This window comes from Hylobates moloch, unplaced genomic scaffold, assembly GCF_009828535.3.
Source record: "Hylobates moloch isolate HMO894 unplaced genomic scaffold, HMol_V3 SCAFFOLD_4, whole genome shotgun sequence".
NCBI classification, from domain to species: domain Eukaryota; kingdom Metazoa; phylum Chordata; class Mammalia; order Primates; family Hylobatidae; genus Hylobates; species Hylobates moloch.
The window spans coordinates 48,098,643-48,115,102 of record NW_026652279.1 but is presented as its reverse complement, the minus strand read 5'-3'; the positions used below and the strand labels follow the sequence as shown (position 1 = coordinate 48,115,102).

Genomic DNA, 16,460 nt, shown 5'->3' with positions numbered 1-16,460 from the left:
TTTTTTTTTTTTTTTTTTTTTTGGTAGAGACGGGGTTTCACCATGTTGGCGAGGCTGGTCTTGAACTCCTGACCTCAGGTGATCCTCCCACCTTGGTCTCCCAAAGTGGTGAGATTACAGGTGTGAGCCACCATGCCCAGCCCCTACTTACTGTTTCTTTTTTTTTTTTTTTTGTGACAGAGTCTTGCTCTGTCGCCCGGGCTGGAGTGTAGTGGCGCGATCTCAGCCCACTGCAACCTCCGCCTCCTGGGTTCATGCTATTCTCCTGCCTCAGCCTCCCGAGTAGCTACAGGCGCCCGCCACCACGCCCGGCTAATTTGTTGTTGTTGTTGTTGTTGTTGTTGTTGTTTTCTAGTAGAGACAGGGTTTCACCATGTTAGCCAGGATGGTCTCGATCTCCTGACCTCATTATCTGCCCGCCTTGGCCTCCCAAAGTGCTGGGATTACAGGCGTGAGCCACCGCGCCCAGACTACTTATTGTTGCTAATGACTGTATTTATTTTATTTACTAGTCTATTATTGATAAACATTTAAGATACCTTAACAGTCATTTCTGGTTTTTATCCTTCAGCTATCAAGAATGTTGCAATTGCCGGGCACGGTGGCTCAAGCCTATAGTCCCAGCACTTTGGGAGGCCGAGGCGGGCGGATAACGAGGTCAGGAGATCAAGACCATCCTCACTAACACGGTGAAACCCCGTCTCTACTAAAAATAAAAAAAAAATTAGCCGGGCGTGGTGGCGGGTGCCTGTAGTCCCAGCTACTCGGGAGGCTGAGGCGGGAGAATGGCGTGAACCCAGGAGGCAGAGCTTGCAGTGAGCCGAGATTGTGCCACTGCACTCCAGCCTGGGCGACAGAGCAAGACTCCATCTCAAAAAAAAAAAAAAGAATGTTGCAATGAATATTTAACCTCTACTCCAGGATATATATTATTAGCTATCTCTGGTACTTTGTAGATAACTCTTTTCATGTAGGAATCACTGTGATTTAGTCCTTTGTTTGGCAATTTATAATTCTGAGTTCTTTACACTGAGTCCCAACAGAGACCCAATACATAAAGCCAGGAAATTACTACCACTAAGAGAAAAATAATACTGTTCTTTTTAAAAACAATAATCTGAACAAAGTCAGAACCTGATAATTCCCAGCCACCTGTCCCTCTACTGCAGACAGGGGCCAAAGCCTGTGAAGAAAATCTTAGTTGGCTCTGCTTCTGATAGCCAAATACTGACTTCCTTTGCACATTCTAGAACACCTAGGAAGTAAAATGGTTATGGTTTCCTTTCTTCAGAGAAACTTGCAGGGATGAAAGCCAAGAGCAGGAAAGTAAGATTTTCCTGGGCAAACATCTATGTTTACTGAGTAGCTACCTTCTATTGAGATGTGGAGAAAGAAAAATAAATTAGAAGGCATAGTGTGTGCCATTGTGTTAAGGAAACAGAAAGCACAATTTTTAAAAAGGCTGGAAAATACATACATGGAGCCGGGCGCTGTAATCCCAGCACTTTGGGAGGCGAGGTGGGTGGATCACTTGAAGTCAGGAGTTTGAGACCAGCCTGGCCAACATGGCAAAACCCCATCTCTACTAAAAATACAAAAATTAGCCTGGCGTGGTGGCATGCACCTGTAATCCTAGCTACTCAGGAGGCTGAGGCAAGAGAATCACTTGAACCCGGGAGGCGGAGGTTGCAGTGAGCCAAGATCATGCTACTGCATTCCACCCTAGGCAATAGAGTGAGACTGTCTCAAAACAAACAAACAAACAAAAAAACCATATATGGAAGTCTAAGTCCATCCTATAGGTTAGAATGAAAGGAAACGAAGAGTAAGTCCTTTCCACGGGAGATAACATAGAGAAGCAAGCTGATTTGCTCCTTTGACATCCTGGGAAGGCTCAACACTGAGAACCACCAACCTCTATAGAAGGTGGAGTGAGCTGGGGGTTAAAATAGAGGGCAACTGGCTGAAAGACTCCTAACAAATCAGTAATAAGAACCACCCACTACCCTGCCCCCACGCACATATTCTACACAGCTGGATGACTTTCCCTTCCTGCCCAAACCGCAGGAGACAAGTTTATTTTCTGTGAAATTTGAACCAGAGAATTTCAGCCTCAGGGATACTTGGCACAAAAGTAGACAAGACGAGGGTCCTAAGTGGAAACAGGGGGGTAGAGTAAAACTCTGCCTACTACAGCACAAGACTCTCTAGCCCCCCAACCCCCATCCAGCTTCCAGAATAATAGCAACCTCATCCTCTTCCTACCAGTCCCACTCCCGGGCAGGAGACTGATGGGTTCTTCTCCGAGAAAATAAAAAAATTAATAGCTATCCCACAAAAGAAAAAAAATGACAAATACTGATATGTTTTAGTTCCACAACAAGAAAAACAAAACTAGCATAGCTTCTAATCATGCAACACTTAGGGCCGTCAAAAGACAAACCTATTCAATCAGCTTTTTAATGCCTCATTCCCAAGTATGAAAAAAACAGCTTCAAGTCACTAAACATTTAAGGAAAACCCCCTCAAAAAAAGATGAGACAAAAAGGGGAAAAAAGGAAATCAGAGGAAAAAAACATAAACAGAAAAAAACTTCAAGAAAAAACCTACATATACTATTCAGAGGTGAGAAGATGTTGTATCCACAAACATATGGTAGGAAAAGGAACACAGAATAAGAAAAAAGACTCTTGGAAATTAAAAATGTAAGAGCTGCAATTAAAAACAGAAGAGATGGAAGAGGCCAACTGGTTGAGAATGAAAAAGGAGAACAGAGGGTTCCAGAAGTAAAGTCTTGAAGAAAGAAAATGGCAAATGAAAATTATGTAGTACATTTGACCTTATAGAAAACTCTACTAAGAGATGGTTGGAAATGTCAGAAGGATTAAAGATAAGTATATGAAAAATTAAGCTAATGGAAAACTATGAGGTAATTATTTACTCCCCCCAAAAACAAAAGCAACAAATGAAATATAATAGTACAGTCCTTGGCTCAACCATGAATAATATTTACAGTTTTAAAAACATAAAAACTGAATACCAATTTAACTAAAAGTGATAGAATTATAATGGGAGGACTGAAGAAGGAGAAGCCAGGGGGAAAAGCATAACAACGAGTCAACAGATAATACCTAAAATTGAAAAATTCAGATACAGCAACATAAGAATGTTATTTAGAAATAAAACAGTAAAAAAACAAAAACAAAAACAAAAAAACAGAAGAAACAGTTGAGAATATTTTCCTCTGAAGAGCTGTGTTGGGGTTAGGAAGCAGGTAGGAGATTAATGTTTGTTGTTTTAAGCTTTTTAGTGCTGTTTGCTATGTGTCTTATTAACTTTTGCATATATTCATTTAATTACAACATTATAATAGTGATTATTGCTTGGGAGTAAGATATCAATTTATTTTTTTAAACCTTTTTGTGCCTTTCATATTGTTTCAATTTTTTGTTTTGCTTTGTTTTCAGTGGAGCACGCTTTATCCTCATTATTAGAAGGAACAAAAAGGTATCTTCATTAGAGAACACTGTCATACTTTAAGCTGAGATTTTAAGTACTACTGGGGGTTAAGAGGGCATGGAGAATAAATTTTTAAAAAGATCCTTGGAAGATTCTAAGTAAGAATTTAAAAGGAGTAAGACTATGCATTGGCAGGAAAACAAAAAAAAAAATGCCTGGCAAATAGAGTGGCATATATGTAAACATAGTCATGTGATTAATTTAGTAATCAAGAGAAATCTGAAGAGTCTAGAAATTATATGGTACATGTGAACATGAAGAAACTGTACTAAAAGATTGTTAGAAGAATGGGAAGAATTAAAACAAGGCAATTATTAACTTCAAAAGAACCATACACAGAAACAGAAAGCAACAAAAATAATCATTCTAAGCACCAAAACAACTTAGGGAATTATCTGTTCATAAGTAATGAATGAAGATATGAGTAGACTTCTTACCTGCTTCAGGGCAGGAGAACATGGGATCAGCTCTCCTATTCTGTTTATCCCAGCATTGATTTTCTTCTTTCTATGCCTCTCCACTAGATGGGAGAAAATTCGTTTATCAAACCTTACACTACTTAGTCAAAGCGCCCTCATTCAACCAGGGTAAAGAAGTTTTAGGTAAAGAAATCCCTAAGAAATGCTTATCAATGGCCAGGCGTGACGGTTCACACCTGCAAACCCAGCACTTTGGGAGGCCAAGGTGGGTGGATCACCTGAGGTCAGGAGTTCGAAACCAGCCTGGCCAACATGGCAAAACCCCATCTCTACTAAAAATACAAAAAGTAGCTGGGCGTGGTGGCACACGCCTGTAGTCCCAGCTACTTGGGAGGCTGAGGCAGGAGAATTGCTTGAAACCCGGGAGATGGAGGCTGCAGTGAGCTGAGATCATGCTGCTGCTCTCCACCCTGGGCGACAGAACGAGACTCCATCTGAAAATAAAAATTAAAAAAAGGGAAGGGGGAAGGGGAGCGGAAGGGGAAGAGGAAGAGCTTATCAAACATTATCTACTATAAATAACCATAATAAGTAAAATGTCTAAGATGTCACTTCTTAAGTCTAGTGTTATAGAAATCTACATAAGCAATACTTTTATTAGCATTTTGTTTTTTCTTTGAGACGGGGTCCCCCAGGCTGGAGTGCAGCAGTGCAATTTCAGCTCACTGCAATCTCCTGCCCTCAGCCCCTTCCCTAGGCTCAAGCCTCCCAAATAGCTGGGACCACAGGCATGCAGCACCATGCCCAGCTATTTTTTTTTTGTATTTTTAGTAGGGACAGGGTCTTGCCATGTTGCCTAGGATGGTCTCAAACTCCTGAGCTCAAGCTATCTGCTCACCTCAGTCTCTCAAAGTGCTGGGATTACAGACGTGAGTCACTGCATCAGACCTTAAAATTTTAAAGACCATCATTGATAATAATTACTTTCAAATTAAAAACAAATAGGAACTGCTAATATTTCATTACTATTAGGCCATCATGCTATTATAGTTCAAGTAATTACTAGAGATTTTAATGATAATCAAATTTAAAGAATCCACTAACAAGCAAGTTATTAGAAAGCTGCCTCTTTATGGCAAATGGGCAAATGAGGCCTTTCTAGGCAGATTAAAGAACCTTAAAACACCTTTTTGGATGACTACTGGGCCTTTTTGGAATAGAAACAGCTATTAGTTATGACTTAAAATAGACAAGAAAGAGTATTGGTTTGTTTTTCTCTTTGGGATCTGGGATCTGGACTCTCCACTTTGGCTGTGTTGGATCTTTCCCATCAAAGAAACAAAGCAACTGACAGCTTCTCAATCAACTGTGAAATGTTCCAGGCTTATGTGTTACAAATTTAAAAGGGGTCAAAGGATAGAAGACATTATACAAATAATTTATATAAGACTCTGTAAGTGGAAACATTAGTAGTGGCTATTTTCCTTTACAAAGTTTTCTAAAACATTCCTTTTTAACAAAGGATTCCAGTGCTTCTAAGTAGATGATCTTTCAGTAGCATGGGTGTGACGTGTTTTGCAAAATATTTATATTTTTTGCTTTATGATCTAGCAGTAAGAGCATCCTTTTTTCTTTTCTTTTTCCTTTTTTTTTTTTTTTTTTTTTGAGACAAGGTCTTGTTCTCTTGCCCAGGCTGGAGTGCAATGGCACAATCACAGCTCATTGCAGTCCTGACCTCCCAGGCTCAAGCAATCCTTCTACCTCAGCCTCCAGAGTAGCTGGAACCATAGACATGCACTACCATGCCTGGCTAATTTTTTTTTATTACTTGTAGAGGCGGGGTCTCCCTATGTTGCCCAGGCTGGTTTTGAACTCCTGGGCTCAAAACATCCTCCTGCCTTGGTCTACCAAAGTGTTAGAATTACAGGCATGAGCCATCATGCCTGGCCTAGCATCCTTTTCAATGACACCTAATTAGTCTTTCTTAGTAAGTTATGGTAAACACATCTCTTTTTTTTTTTTGAGATGGAGCCTCACTCTGTCACCCCGGCTGGAGTGCAATGGCACGATCTCGGTTAACTGCATCCTCCGCCTCCCAGGTTCAAGCAATTCTCCTGCCTCAGCCTCTTGAGTAGCTGGGATTACAGGCACGCACTACCATACCCGGCTAATTTTTTGTATTTTTAGAAGAGATAGGGTTTCGCCATGTTGGCCAGGCTGGTCTCAAACTCCTGACCTCAGGTGATCCACCTGCCTCTACCTCTCCAAGTGCTGGGATTATAGGCATAAGCCACCACGATCAGCCTATAAGCACATATCTATGGCACCATGTGACAGCTGATTCCAGTCAAAAAGATTTAGCTCTTATGGTCAAAAACATTAATTTATGCAGCCAAAAAAAATCAAAGCAATAAACTGTGCTTACCTTTCCTCTGAATTCTCTAATAATAGTATTTGTTGGTTTCTGAGAGTAGATTTTGTAATGCATGGAGGTTAAAAAAAAAGTCAACATTAAGACTTTTTACCCCCTGCTGAAAAATGGAGTTTCAAAGGCAATAAACTCCACATTCTGAGAAACAGCAATATCCCACCATGTTCAACATACTTTTCCATAGATAAAATTTTCCCAAGGGTCCTTTCCTTAAACAAAGGAAGGTATCATTTATAGATACAGTGTGCCAAATTCCAAATGTATGCACAATTAATTTTATAGATGTTTATCTGGCTTTGGCCTGTAATTTCAGTATTTGAGAAAAAATCCAATATTTATTTTCTATACTTTTTCCTATAATTGAGGACTCCAGAACTTAATTTAAGACTGTTCACACTGCAAGGCCCTTTAGGATCTATAGCCTGCTGCTCATCTCTTAGCTATACCTCTAGGCAGCCAGCCCCCTAGGGAATTGCTGCAAAGATACATACCCTTCATACTATCTAGGAGAATAATATCTGGACTACCTTGGTAGGTAAAATCACTTAAAATGCTAGCTCCAGGGATACAGTAATCTCTTAAATTATCTAAATAGACTATGAATCAGAAGATGATAAGCAAGCCATCTTCATGAGACTCAGGGAGTATTTTGTCAATTAAAAACAATAAGGGAACATTTTCCTAAAACATAATGAATAATGATTCCTTGCTGATAACATAAAAACTTATAATCAACTGCAGTATGATTTCATTTTGAATGCAAAAAATGCTAACAGGTAAAATTTAAATTGTTTCTACCTGCATTATGTGTCTCCCGGTTTTTCTTTCTGAAACAAAAAGTACAGATAAAAGGTAACATGAAAATAATGGGAAAGTATTTTTACCATTTTATACTTTAAGAATCATAAAATTAAGTTTTATGAATTTGCATTCGTTGCAGCAATAAGAAACAATCTGAAGAAACATTTCCTTAATATATATTATGGTATGAAAATCTAATGGCAGAGAACCTCAATATAAATTTAGAAACCACAATTTCTGGAGGTAACTACAACTCTCTATTCTTCCATACCCAGAAGTCATAGGTTGGGAAATGAATCAATCACTGAAAAGCTTAATTAACTATTTCAAAATGTAACTTAGGTGCTGGTAAATTCACGAAGTGATGTGCCAAGTAGGTGATTTCTGATGTTTGTCTTGGCACCTGGACCAGTATGGGTGTGGGTGTGCAGGAGACACAAGCAACAGCAGAGAGTAGTTTTGTAATCCCTAGGGAGGGAGATGTGGCAGCCAACAGCACCCGTGCACAGACAAGTGGCATCTGAGCTATCTTGTATTTGTGTACCTTAGGTTGTCCAAACTCTTAAATTTTCTTGAGAGCCAATCTACTAAAAGCATTGACTTTCCCTTTTATACACAATTACTCAAAACATTAGCATTCTCTAATAGCTATTTGGTAAGGAAAGAGAATAGTGATTTTAATATTAGTAGAAGCACTGGCCATGCAATTCTAAGCAGAAACATTACTAAAGGTGCTAGAAACTCAGAAAAAAAGGTTATACAAAGAACCAGAAGTAACATTGTTCTGATATGTATATTAGCATTAATGGATTATAATGTCACAAAATGTCTATTCAAACTGACTAGAGCCTAAATGAACTTAGGATACATAAAAATTAATACTATAGGCAAGTGAAAATGTCATTAGAAACAAAACATTTAACATAGATTTGGTAATATATTAACTACTGACCATCATTCTTGTTTATACTGCTAGTAGAATAAGAACAGATAATTTTTTTTCTTTTTTTTTTTTTGAGATGGAGTCTCTGTCACCCAGGCTGGAGTGCAGCAGCATGATTTTGGCTCACTGCAACCTCTGCCTCCCACGTTCAAGCAATTCTCCTGCCTCAGCCTCCTGAGTAGCTGGAACTACAGGTACATGCCACCATACCCAGCTAATTTTTGTATTTTTAGTAGAGACGGGGTTTCACCATGTTGGCCAGGTTGGTCTTGAACTCCTGACCTCAGGTGATCCTCCAGCCTCGGCCTCCCAAAGTGCTGAGATTACAGGCGTGAGCCACCACACCCAGCCAGGACAGATAATTCTTAACCATATACCTTTTTCAGTAAATCTGTATTTATCTACAAATATTTTTGGACAGTAATAATTTCCTAGATATCTAAATAAAAGTTATCTAAGGACTACCTATGCAGCAAAATAGGAACTAATTCTGCTTCTTATCTGACCAAAGCATATTATATTGGGGCTGTGGATACATACCTGTGCTGCTTTTTTGTAGGCGTCTCATTCTCTGTCATTTCTGGCATGGTTACAGTAATAGGAACCTATAAAAGGATAGAAAGACACACCAGAAAGCTTAGTTATTCTAGAATCTTATAAAAATTGATTAATAGCAATTTGATTTGAATATTAAAATGCTAAAAAATAAAATTGACATTGAAAAGCATTGGATTAGGTGTTGCAGATAGAAAGAAGTATAAGAAAATAGCATAAAAGTACTAAAATTAGCAAATGTAGAAAATGGTGAATATCAAATGTGAGGTATAGCCAGAAAGTGCTTGAGAAAATTTGAGTAGAAAAAGATCACTGCAGGCTTGGAAATCAAGAAAAGCCTAAAGGGGATGTGAATTTGAGCAAGAGCTGGAAAGAAGGTAGAACATACTTGAGTTGGGAGAGTATGCTATTTGTTCATGTGAAGTGTTACACAGAATTTAAACTAAAACAATGGTTCCCTACTCTGAACACACAAAAAAAACAAATGTGACAAGAGCACAAACATGTAATATTCCATACATGAAAGCAAGCATTCATTCACTCACTCATTTGTTGGGCGTTAACTTCAAACTGCTAGAAGTCTCACATTATCATTTGACTGTCATTAAAATCTGGGCATGAAAATTCTATCTATATTTCAATTATCAGACTACTAAATAATACATGCACTATTGGAAAATATATACACATATAGAAAAGGCCAGAAAGCAAATACATTAATATATTAATCATAGTTAAGTAAGGGTAGTGATATTTTGGTGATTTCATTCTCTTCTCTGACTTTCAAAAATTTCATTAATGAAAGCTGTGATGCTTTTATATCCCAGAGATTGACAACTGTATTAGTCTGTTCTCATGTTGCTATAAAGAAATACATGAGACTGGGTAATTTTTGAGGGAAAGAGGTTTAATTGAGTCACAGTTCCACAGTGCTGGAGAAGGCCTCTGGAAACCTACAATCATGGTGCTCTGTCACCTCTTGAACACTTTGCTGCTTAGAAATTTCTTCCACCAGATAACCTAAATTATTTCTCTCAAGTTCAAAGTTCCACAGCTCTAGGGCAGGGCAAAATGCTTCCAGTCTCTTCGCTAAAGCATAGCAAGAGTCACCTTTGCTCTAGTCTCCAAGAAGTTCCTAATCTCCATCTGACACCACCTCAGCCTGGACTTCATTGTCCACATCACTATCAGCATTTTGGTCAAAATCATTCAACAAGTCTCTAGGAAGTTCCAAACTTTCTCACATCTTCCTGTCTTCTTCTGAGCCCTCCAAGTCTCTACAAAGTTCCAAACTTTCCCACATTTTCCTGTCTTCTTCTGAGCCCTCTAAACTGTTCCAACCTCTGCCTGCTACCCAGTTCCAAAGTTGCTTTCACATTTTCAGGTATCCTTATAGCAGTGCTCCACTCCCAGTACCAATTTACTGTGTTAGTCCATTCTCACGCTGCTATGAAGAAATGCTCAAGACTAGGTAATTTACAAAGGAAAGACGTTTCACTGACTCACAGTTCCTCAGGGCTGGGGAGGCCTCAGGAAACTTAGAATCATGGTGGAAGGGGAAGCAAACACATCCTTCTTTACATGGCGGTGGGAAGGAGAAGTGGCGAGCAAAGTGAGGAAAGCCCCTTATAAAACCATCATCTCATGAGAACTCACTATCACAAGGACAGCATAAGGGTAATGGCCCCCATGATTCAATTACCTCCCACTTGGGCCCCCTCCCATGATACATGGGATTATGGGAACTACAATTCAAGATGAGATTTGGATGGGGACACAGCCAAACCATATCAACAACCTTTCAAAATGAGTCTACCAAGTTGGGATACCTGCTGTGGTACACTGGAGGAGGTGCAAGTGTGGTTTCCCATTTTTTTCTCCAAGAGAGAGAGAAAAAGTAGCAAGTATGAAGTCTGAAGTTAGAAAGCATGAGTTTAAAATCTGTTTCTTCCGCTTCCTAGCTGTCAGGTCTTGGGCAATTTATATAACCCTCAGAACCTCAGATGCTTCATCTACACCGTGAATCATAATAACAGTATTACATTATTTGATTGTTCCGAGCAGGGAATGAAATTTTGCGGGGACAGCACAAGACCATGTTACCTAGTAGTAATAAGGATTTAATAAATGTTAGCTTTAAATGTTAGTGAGATATTTCAGGTTAACTTTAGCCCTAGGGAGGAGGGAGAAGGGTCCTGGGAAATAAGTAGACACGAATGCAGGAAGGGGATGACAGAAAGTACTGACTGAAGCAGCCTGTAGAGAAATGTGTCATCAAGACCCATGTCTAGCAGCTTATTCCTATTCCACCTTTTCCCTACCATTTGTGAAGTACCTATCAGCCTAAAAGCAATGAGCTCACATTAGGTAACCATATGGTGATGGTGGGGAACATGTAATTAAATAAGTACATGAATAATCCCTGTGACCTTCTCACCTAAGGGCTTGCAGAGTTTCTTCACTTTTGATTCCTGGCTTCCAATGCCTCCCGTTTCTGATCCAAATGTATCATCTTCTGCCAGAAGATGGTCTATGGGTTATGCTTTCTTCTTACTACACAAGAGAAAAATCAATGAATGTTTATAGTTGCTAGGTGTCCATTAGCACCGCGTTAAGGCAAGGGCTGACAACCTACGGCATGCAAGCAGATTTTTAATGCCACGAAGGATGATCCTGACTTCTCCCCACACTTGAAAGCAAATCAATGCAGTTGCTCTCAAAAGTCACTTTCCTATTGGTTACCAATGCTCCGCCCCCACAAAGATGGTAGTCTTACAGCCAATGGATGGTCCCCAAGAGGGGATTCTCTTGTTTTCTCTTATGCATGCTCATTGTCCCTTAGGTCCTCACTAGCTGCTGGTTACTCAAGGTCCTCCACTTGGGTCTTACCCTAACTTCTGTCCTCAATTCTAAAATTACCTTTCCTTCAATCTCCTACCTCCTACTTCTCTCTTTTAAGAGTGTCTGAAAACTTACATAGGAACCTTCCCCTAAGGCAGTGACACTAGGAAGACAGCCCTCAGACCTTTGCATTGTACGTGTTCTTTAAAAATGTAAATTTGGGGGCTTCATTCCAAACATGACAAATGAGAGGTCTGGGTAGGGCCCAGGAATTTGCACTTTCAACAATCTCCTTGGGTGATCTTCTCCCTTCTCCTCTGCTCCCCTCCCTTACCCTCCCCTCTCCTTCCCTTGCCTTCTCCCTCCTTTCCTCCCTGGCTCCCTTCCTTTCTCTTTTTCTTTTTTGTTTTTGTTTTTTTTAGGTACAGAAAAAGTTTTAGAAACTTCAAGAGAGGGATCTGAATTTTAATAAGTGCCCCAGGTGACTCTGATAGGAAAAAGCTGGAAACACAGGCAGTTATCTTTAATTGGTGAAAGTTCAAGCATCTGACCAATACCCTAGTTCCAGCCTTTCCCCTGCAGCCCTTTTGAAAGTCTGCAGATAATTTCACATATAATTAAGGTACATAAAGTAAAAGTTCTAGTTGTCTAAACATCTAGAATATTTTTTTTTCTGGGCTCAGTCAATAATAACCAATATCTAAAATCTTAAAGTCAATGACACTAAGGGTCTATCACAAAAGTAAATATTCTCTGCACTCAGGTGAAAGCCAGGAATTTAACTGAAAGAGGAAGACAACTGTAAATACAAATCATCCCATTTACCAAATGCCATTATGAATATCCATCTCAATGTAAAATTATTTATAGGTACAATTTTCATGCTATTAAAATTGCATTCCTGATGCTAAAAAAAAGAGCATCTATTGGAAAGGAACTATACAATATTTTCATAAATCCCTGTCCACTTAATAATTAGCTTATTAATAAAGAAATTATATTTTAATATATTTACATAACTATAAATATATGCTTTAAAATATTTAAAGTGTCATTAAAAATTTTTTTTTAATTTTTAAAAATGTTTTTAGAGACAGGATTTTGCTTTGTCATCCAGGCTGGTGTGCAGTGGCATGATCACAGCTCACTGCAGCCTCAAACTCCTGGGCTCAGGTGATCCTCCCAACTCAGCCTCCTAAGCAGCTAGGAATACAGGCACACACCACCATTCCCAGCTAATTTTTTGTAGAGATGGGATCTCACTATGCTGTCCAGGCTGGTCTCTCTCTCTCTCTCTCTCTCTCTCTCTCTTTCTAACTCCTGGCCTCAAGCAATCCTCCCACCTCAGTCTTCCAAAGTGCTTGGAGCCACTGCACCTGGCTCCATTAATATCTTGGCTCCATTAGTTTTTGAATGCCAAAGGATTACATTAGTAATCTCTGAATTATTATGCTTTTATGGAAGAACTATTCCTGAAGTTAGTCAAACCCAGTAGTTCTCAAGTGTGGTACTCAGATCACCTGCATCAAAATCACATTTTTCAAAACTTTTTTCCTTGAGATAAACCTTACATATAATAAATTGCATAAATCTTATGTATAATAGTCAATGGGTTTTGACGAATGCACACAACTATATGACCCAACCCCATCAAGGTACAGAACATTATCACCAGAGAAAGTTCTTTTTTTTTTTTTTTCTGAGGCAGAGTCTTGCTCTGTCGCCCAGGCTGGAGTACAGTGGCATAATCTCAGTTCACTGCACCCTCTGCCTCCTGGGTTCAAGCAATTCTCTTGCCTCAGCCTCCCTAGTAACTAGGATTACAGGCACCCGCCACCATACCCAGCTAATTTTTGTATTTTTAGTAGAGACAGGGTTTCACCATGTTGGCCAGCCTAGTCTCAAACTCCTGACCTCAAGCGACCCACCCATCTTGGTCTCCCAAAGTGCTGGGATTACAGGCATTGAGCCACCACGCCTGGCCTGAGAAAGTTCTTTCATGACCCTTTCAAGTCAATCCCTTCCCCTACTCCAGAAGCAAACCCTATCCTAAATTTTTTCACCACAGAACTTCATAGAAATGTATTGATTGGGAATTCTTTTGTGTAAAGCTTTCACTAAGCATAATGTTTCTGAAATTCATCTAGTAGTTTGTTCATTTTTATTGCTGAGTATAAATATACAACTGCATGTGAATTTGTAACAGAGTTTATCTGTTTTTCTTTTTTTTTTTTTGTGACAGCGTTTCGCTCTTTTTGCCCAGGCTGGAGTGCAGTGGAGGATCAAACGTGCATCAATGTTCACCACAGATATTGGCTTGTAGTTTTCTTTTTTTTTTTGATGTGTCTTTGGTTTGGTATCAGGGTAACACTGGCTTCATAGAATGAGTTTGAAGTATTCCCTCCTCCTCTATTTTTCTTAACAGGACTGGTATTAGTTCTTCTTTAGATGTTTGGTAGAATTCAGCAGTGAAGTTATTGGGTCCTGGGCTTTTCTTTACTGGGAGACTTTTTAATCATGACTTTGATATCATTATTTGTTATTGGTCTACTTAGGTTTTGGACTTCTTCATGGTTCAATTTTGGTAGGTTGTATGTGTCTAGGAATTTATTTCTTCTAGGTTTTCCAACTTATTAGTATATAGTTGCCTATAGTAGTCTGTAATGATCCTTTGAATTTCTGTGGTATCCAATGTAATGTCTACTTTTTCATTTTTTATTTTATTTGGGTCTCCTCTCTTTTTGTCTTGGTTTGTCGATTTTGTTTATCTTTTCAAAAAACAAACTTTTTGGCCAGGCACGGTGGCTCACGCTTGTAATCCCAGCACTTTGGGATGCCGAGGAAGGCATATCACTTGAGGTGAGGAGTTTAAGACCAGCCTGGCCAACACGGCAAAACCCTGTCTATACTAAAAATATAAAAATTCACTGGGTGTGGTGGCACATGCCTGTAATTTAAGGCTGAGGCAGGAGAATCACTCGAACCCGGGAGGTGGAGGTTGCAGTGAGCCAAGATCACGTGCCACTCCAGCGTGAGTGAGAGTGAGACTCTGTCTCCAAAAAAAAAAAAAAAAAAGTTCTGTTTTGTCAATCTATTTTATTTTGTTTTCATTTTAATTTCATTTATTTCTGCTCTGATCTTTACTTAATTTCTTCCACTAATTTTGAGTTTGGTTTGATACTGCTTTTCTAGTTTCTTAAGATGTACTGTTAGGTTCTTTATTTGAAGTTTTTCTACTTTTTATTTTTATTTTTGAGACAGAGTCTCACTCTGTCACCCAGGCTGGAGTGCAGTGGTGTGATCTCGGCTCACTGCAACCTGCACCTTGCAGGTTCAAGCAATTCTCCCTACCTCAGCCTCCCAAGTAACTGCGATAACAGGCGCCCACCAGCACGCCTAGCTAATTTTTGTAGTTTTTAGTAGAGATGGGGTTTCATCATGTTGGCCAGGCTGGTCTTGAACTCCTGACCCCAGGTGATCTGCCTGCCTTGACCTCCCAAAATGCTGGGATTAAAGGTATGAGCCACCATGCCCAGCCTGAAGTTTTTCTACTTTTTTGATGTGGGTGCTTTCCTCTTATTACCACTTTTGCTATATCCCATAGGGTTTTGTATGCTGTGTTTCCATTTTCATTAGGAATTTTAAAATTTCCTTCTTAATTTGTTCATTGACCCACTAGTCACTCAGGAGCATACTGTTTAATTTCCCTGTATTCACATAGTTTCCAAAGTTTCTCTTATTATTGATTATAGTTTTATTCCACTGTGATCAGAGAAGATACTTGATATTATTTCACCACCATGCCTGGCTAATTTGTGTGTGTGTGTGTGTGTGTATTTTTAGAAGAGACGGGGTTTCGCCATGTTGGCCAGGCTGGTCTCAAGCTCCTGACCTCAGGTGATTTGCCCGCCTCGGCCTCCCAAAGTGCTGGGATTAGGCATGAGCCACCACACCCAGCGATATTATTTCAATTAAAAAAAAAATTATTTTTTTTTTTTGAGATGGTGTCTCGCTCTGTCACCCAGGCTGGAGTGCAGTGGTGTGATCTCGGCTCACTGCAACCTCCACCTCCCGGGTTCAAGCAATTCTCTCCCTCAGCCTCCCAAGTAGCTGGGATTACAGGTGCCCGCCACCACGACTGGCTAATTTTTTTGCATTTTTAGTAGAGATGGGGTTTCCCCATATTGGCCAGGCTGGTCTTGAACTCTTGACCTTGTGATCCACCCTCATCGGCCTCCCAAAGTCCTGGGATTACAGGCGTGAGCCACCGGGGAAGCCCGGCTAAAAATGTTTTAAGACTTTGTCTGGGCACAGTGGCTCACTGTAATTCCATCACTTTGGGAGGCAGAAGTGGGAGGACTGCTTGAGCCTAGGAGTTCAAGACCAGCCTAGGCAACATAGTGAGAGCCTATCTCTACAAAAAATAGAAAAAATTATCCAGATAAGGTGACGTGTGCCTGTAGTCCCAACTACTGCAGAGACTGAGGTGGGAGAATCACTTGAGCCTGGAAAGTTGAGGCTGCAGTGAGCCATGATCATGCAACTGCACTTCAGCTTGGGCGACAGAGTGAGACCCTATCTTGCAAACAAAACAAAACAAAACCAAAAACAAACAAACAAACAAACAAAAAAACACCACTTGCTTTGTGGCCTAACATAGGATCTACCCTTCAGAATGATCCATGTGCTGAGGAGAAAAATGTACATTCTGCAGCTGTTGGATGAAATGTTCTGTAAATATCTATTAAGTCCATTTGGTCATAGTGCAAATTCAGTCTAATGTTTGCTGATTTTCTGTCTGAATAATCTGTCCAATGCTGAAAGTGAAGTGTTGAAGTTTCCAACTATTATTGTATTGGGGTCTATCTCTCTCTTTGATATAATAATATTTGCTTTATATATCTGGGTGCTCCCCTATTGGGTGCATATATATTTATAGTTGTTATATCCT

At 39.7% G+C, this 16,460-nt stretch overlaps 1 protein-coding gene across 2 annotated transcripts in view; it reads right to left on the bottom strand.

Moving 5' to 3' along the window:
• USF3 (upstream transcription factor family member 3) overlaps positions 1–16,460 on the bottom strand; it is a 44,388-nt gene that overhangs the window by 13,768 nt on the left and 14,160 nt on the right. Inside the window, exons 2-5 of one of the 2 annotated variants that reach the window (XM_032150149.2) lie at positions 11,106–11,221; positions 8,654–8,718; positions 7,168–7,196; positions 3,957–4,039 (exon numbers count right to left, since the gene is read on the bottom strand). In XM_032150149.2, coding sequence (XP_032006040.1) covers positions 3,957–4,039; positions 7,168–7,196; positions 8,654–8,700 — 159 coding nt within the window. In that variant the 5' untranslated portion in view covers positions 8,701–8,718; positions 11,106–11,221. The remainder of the gene's footprint in view (positions 1–3,956; positions 4,040–7,167; positions 7,197–8,653; positions 8,719–11,105; positions 11,222–16,460) is intronic. The other variant, XM_058437492.1, reaches the window with a different exon arrangement.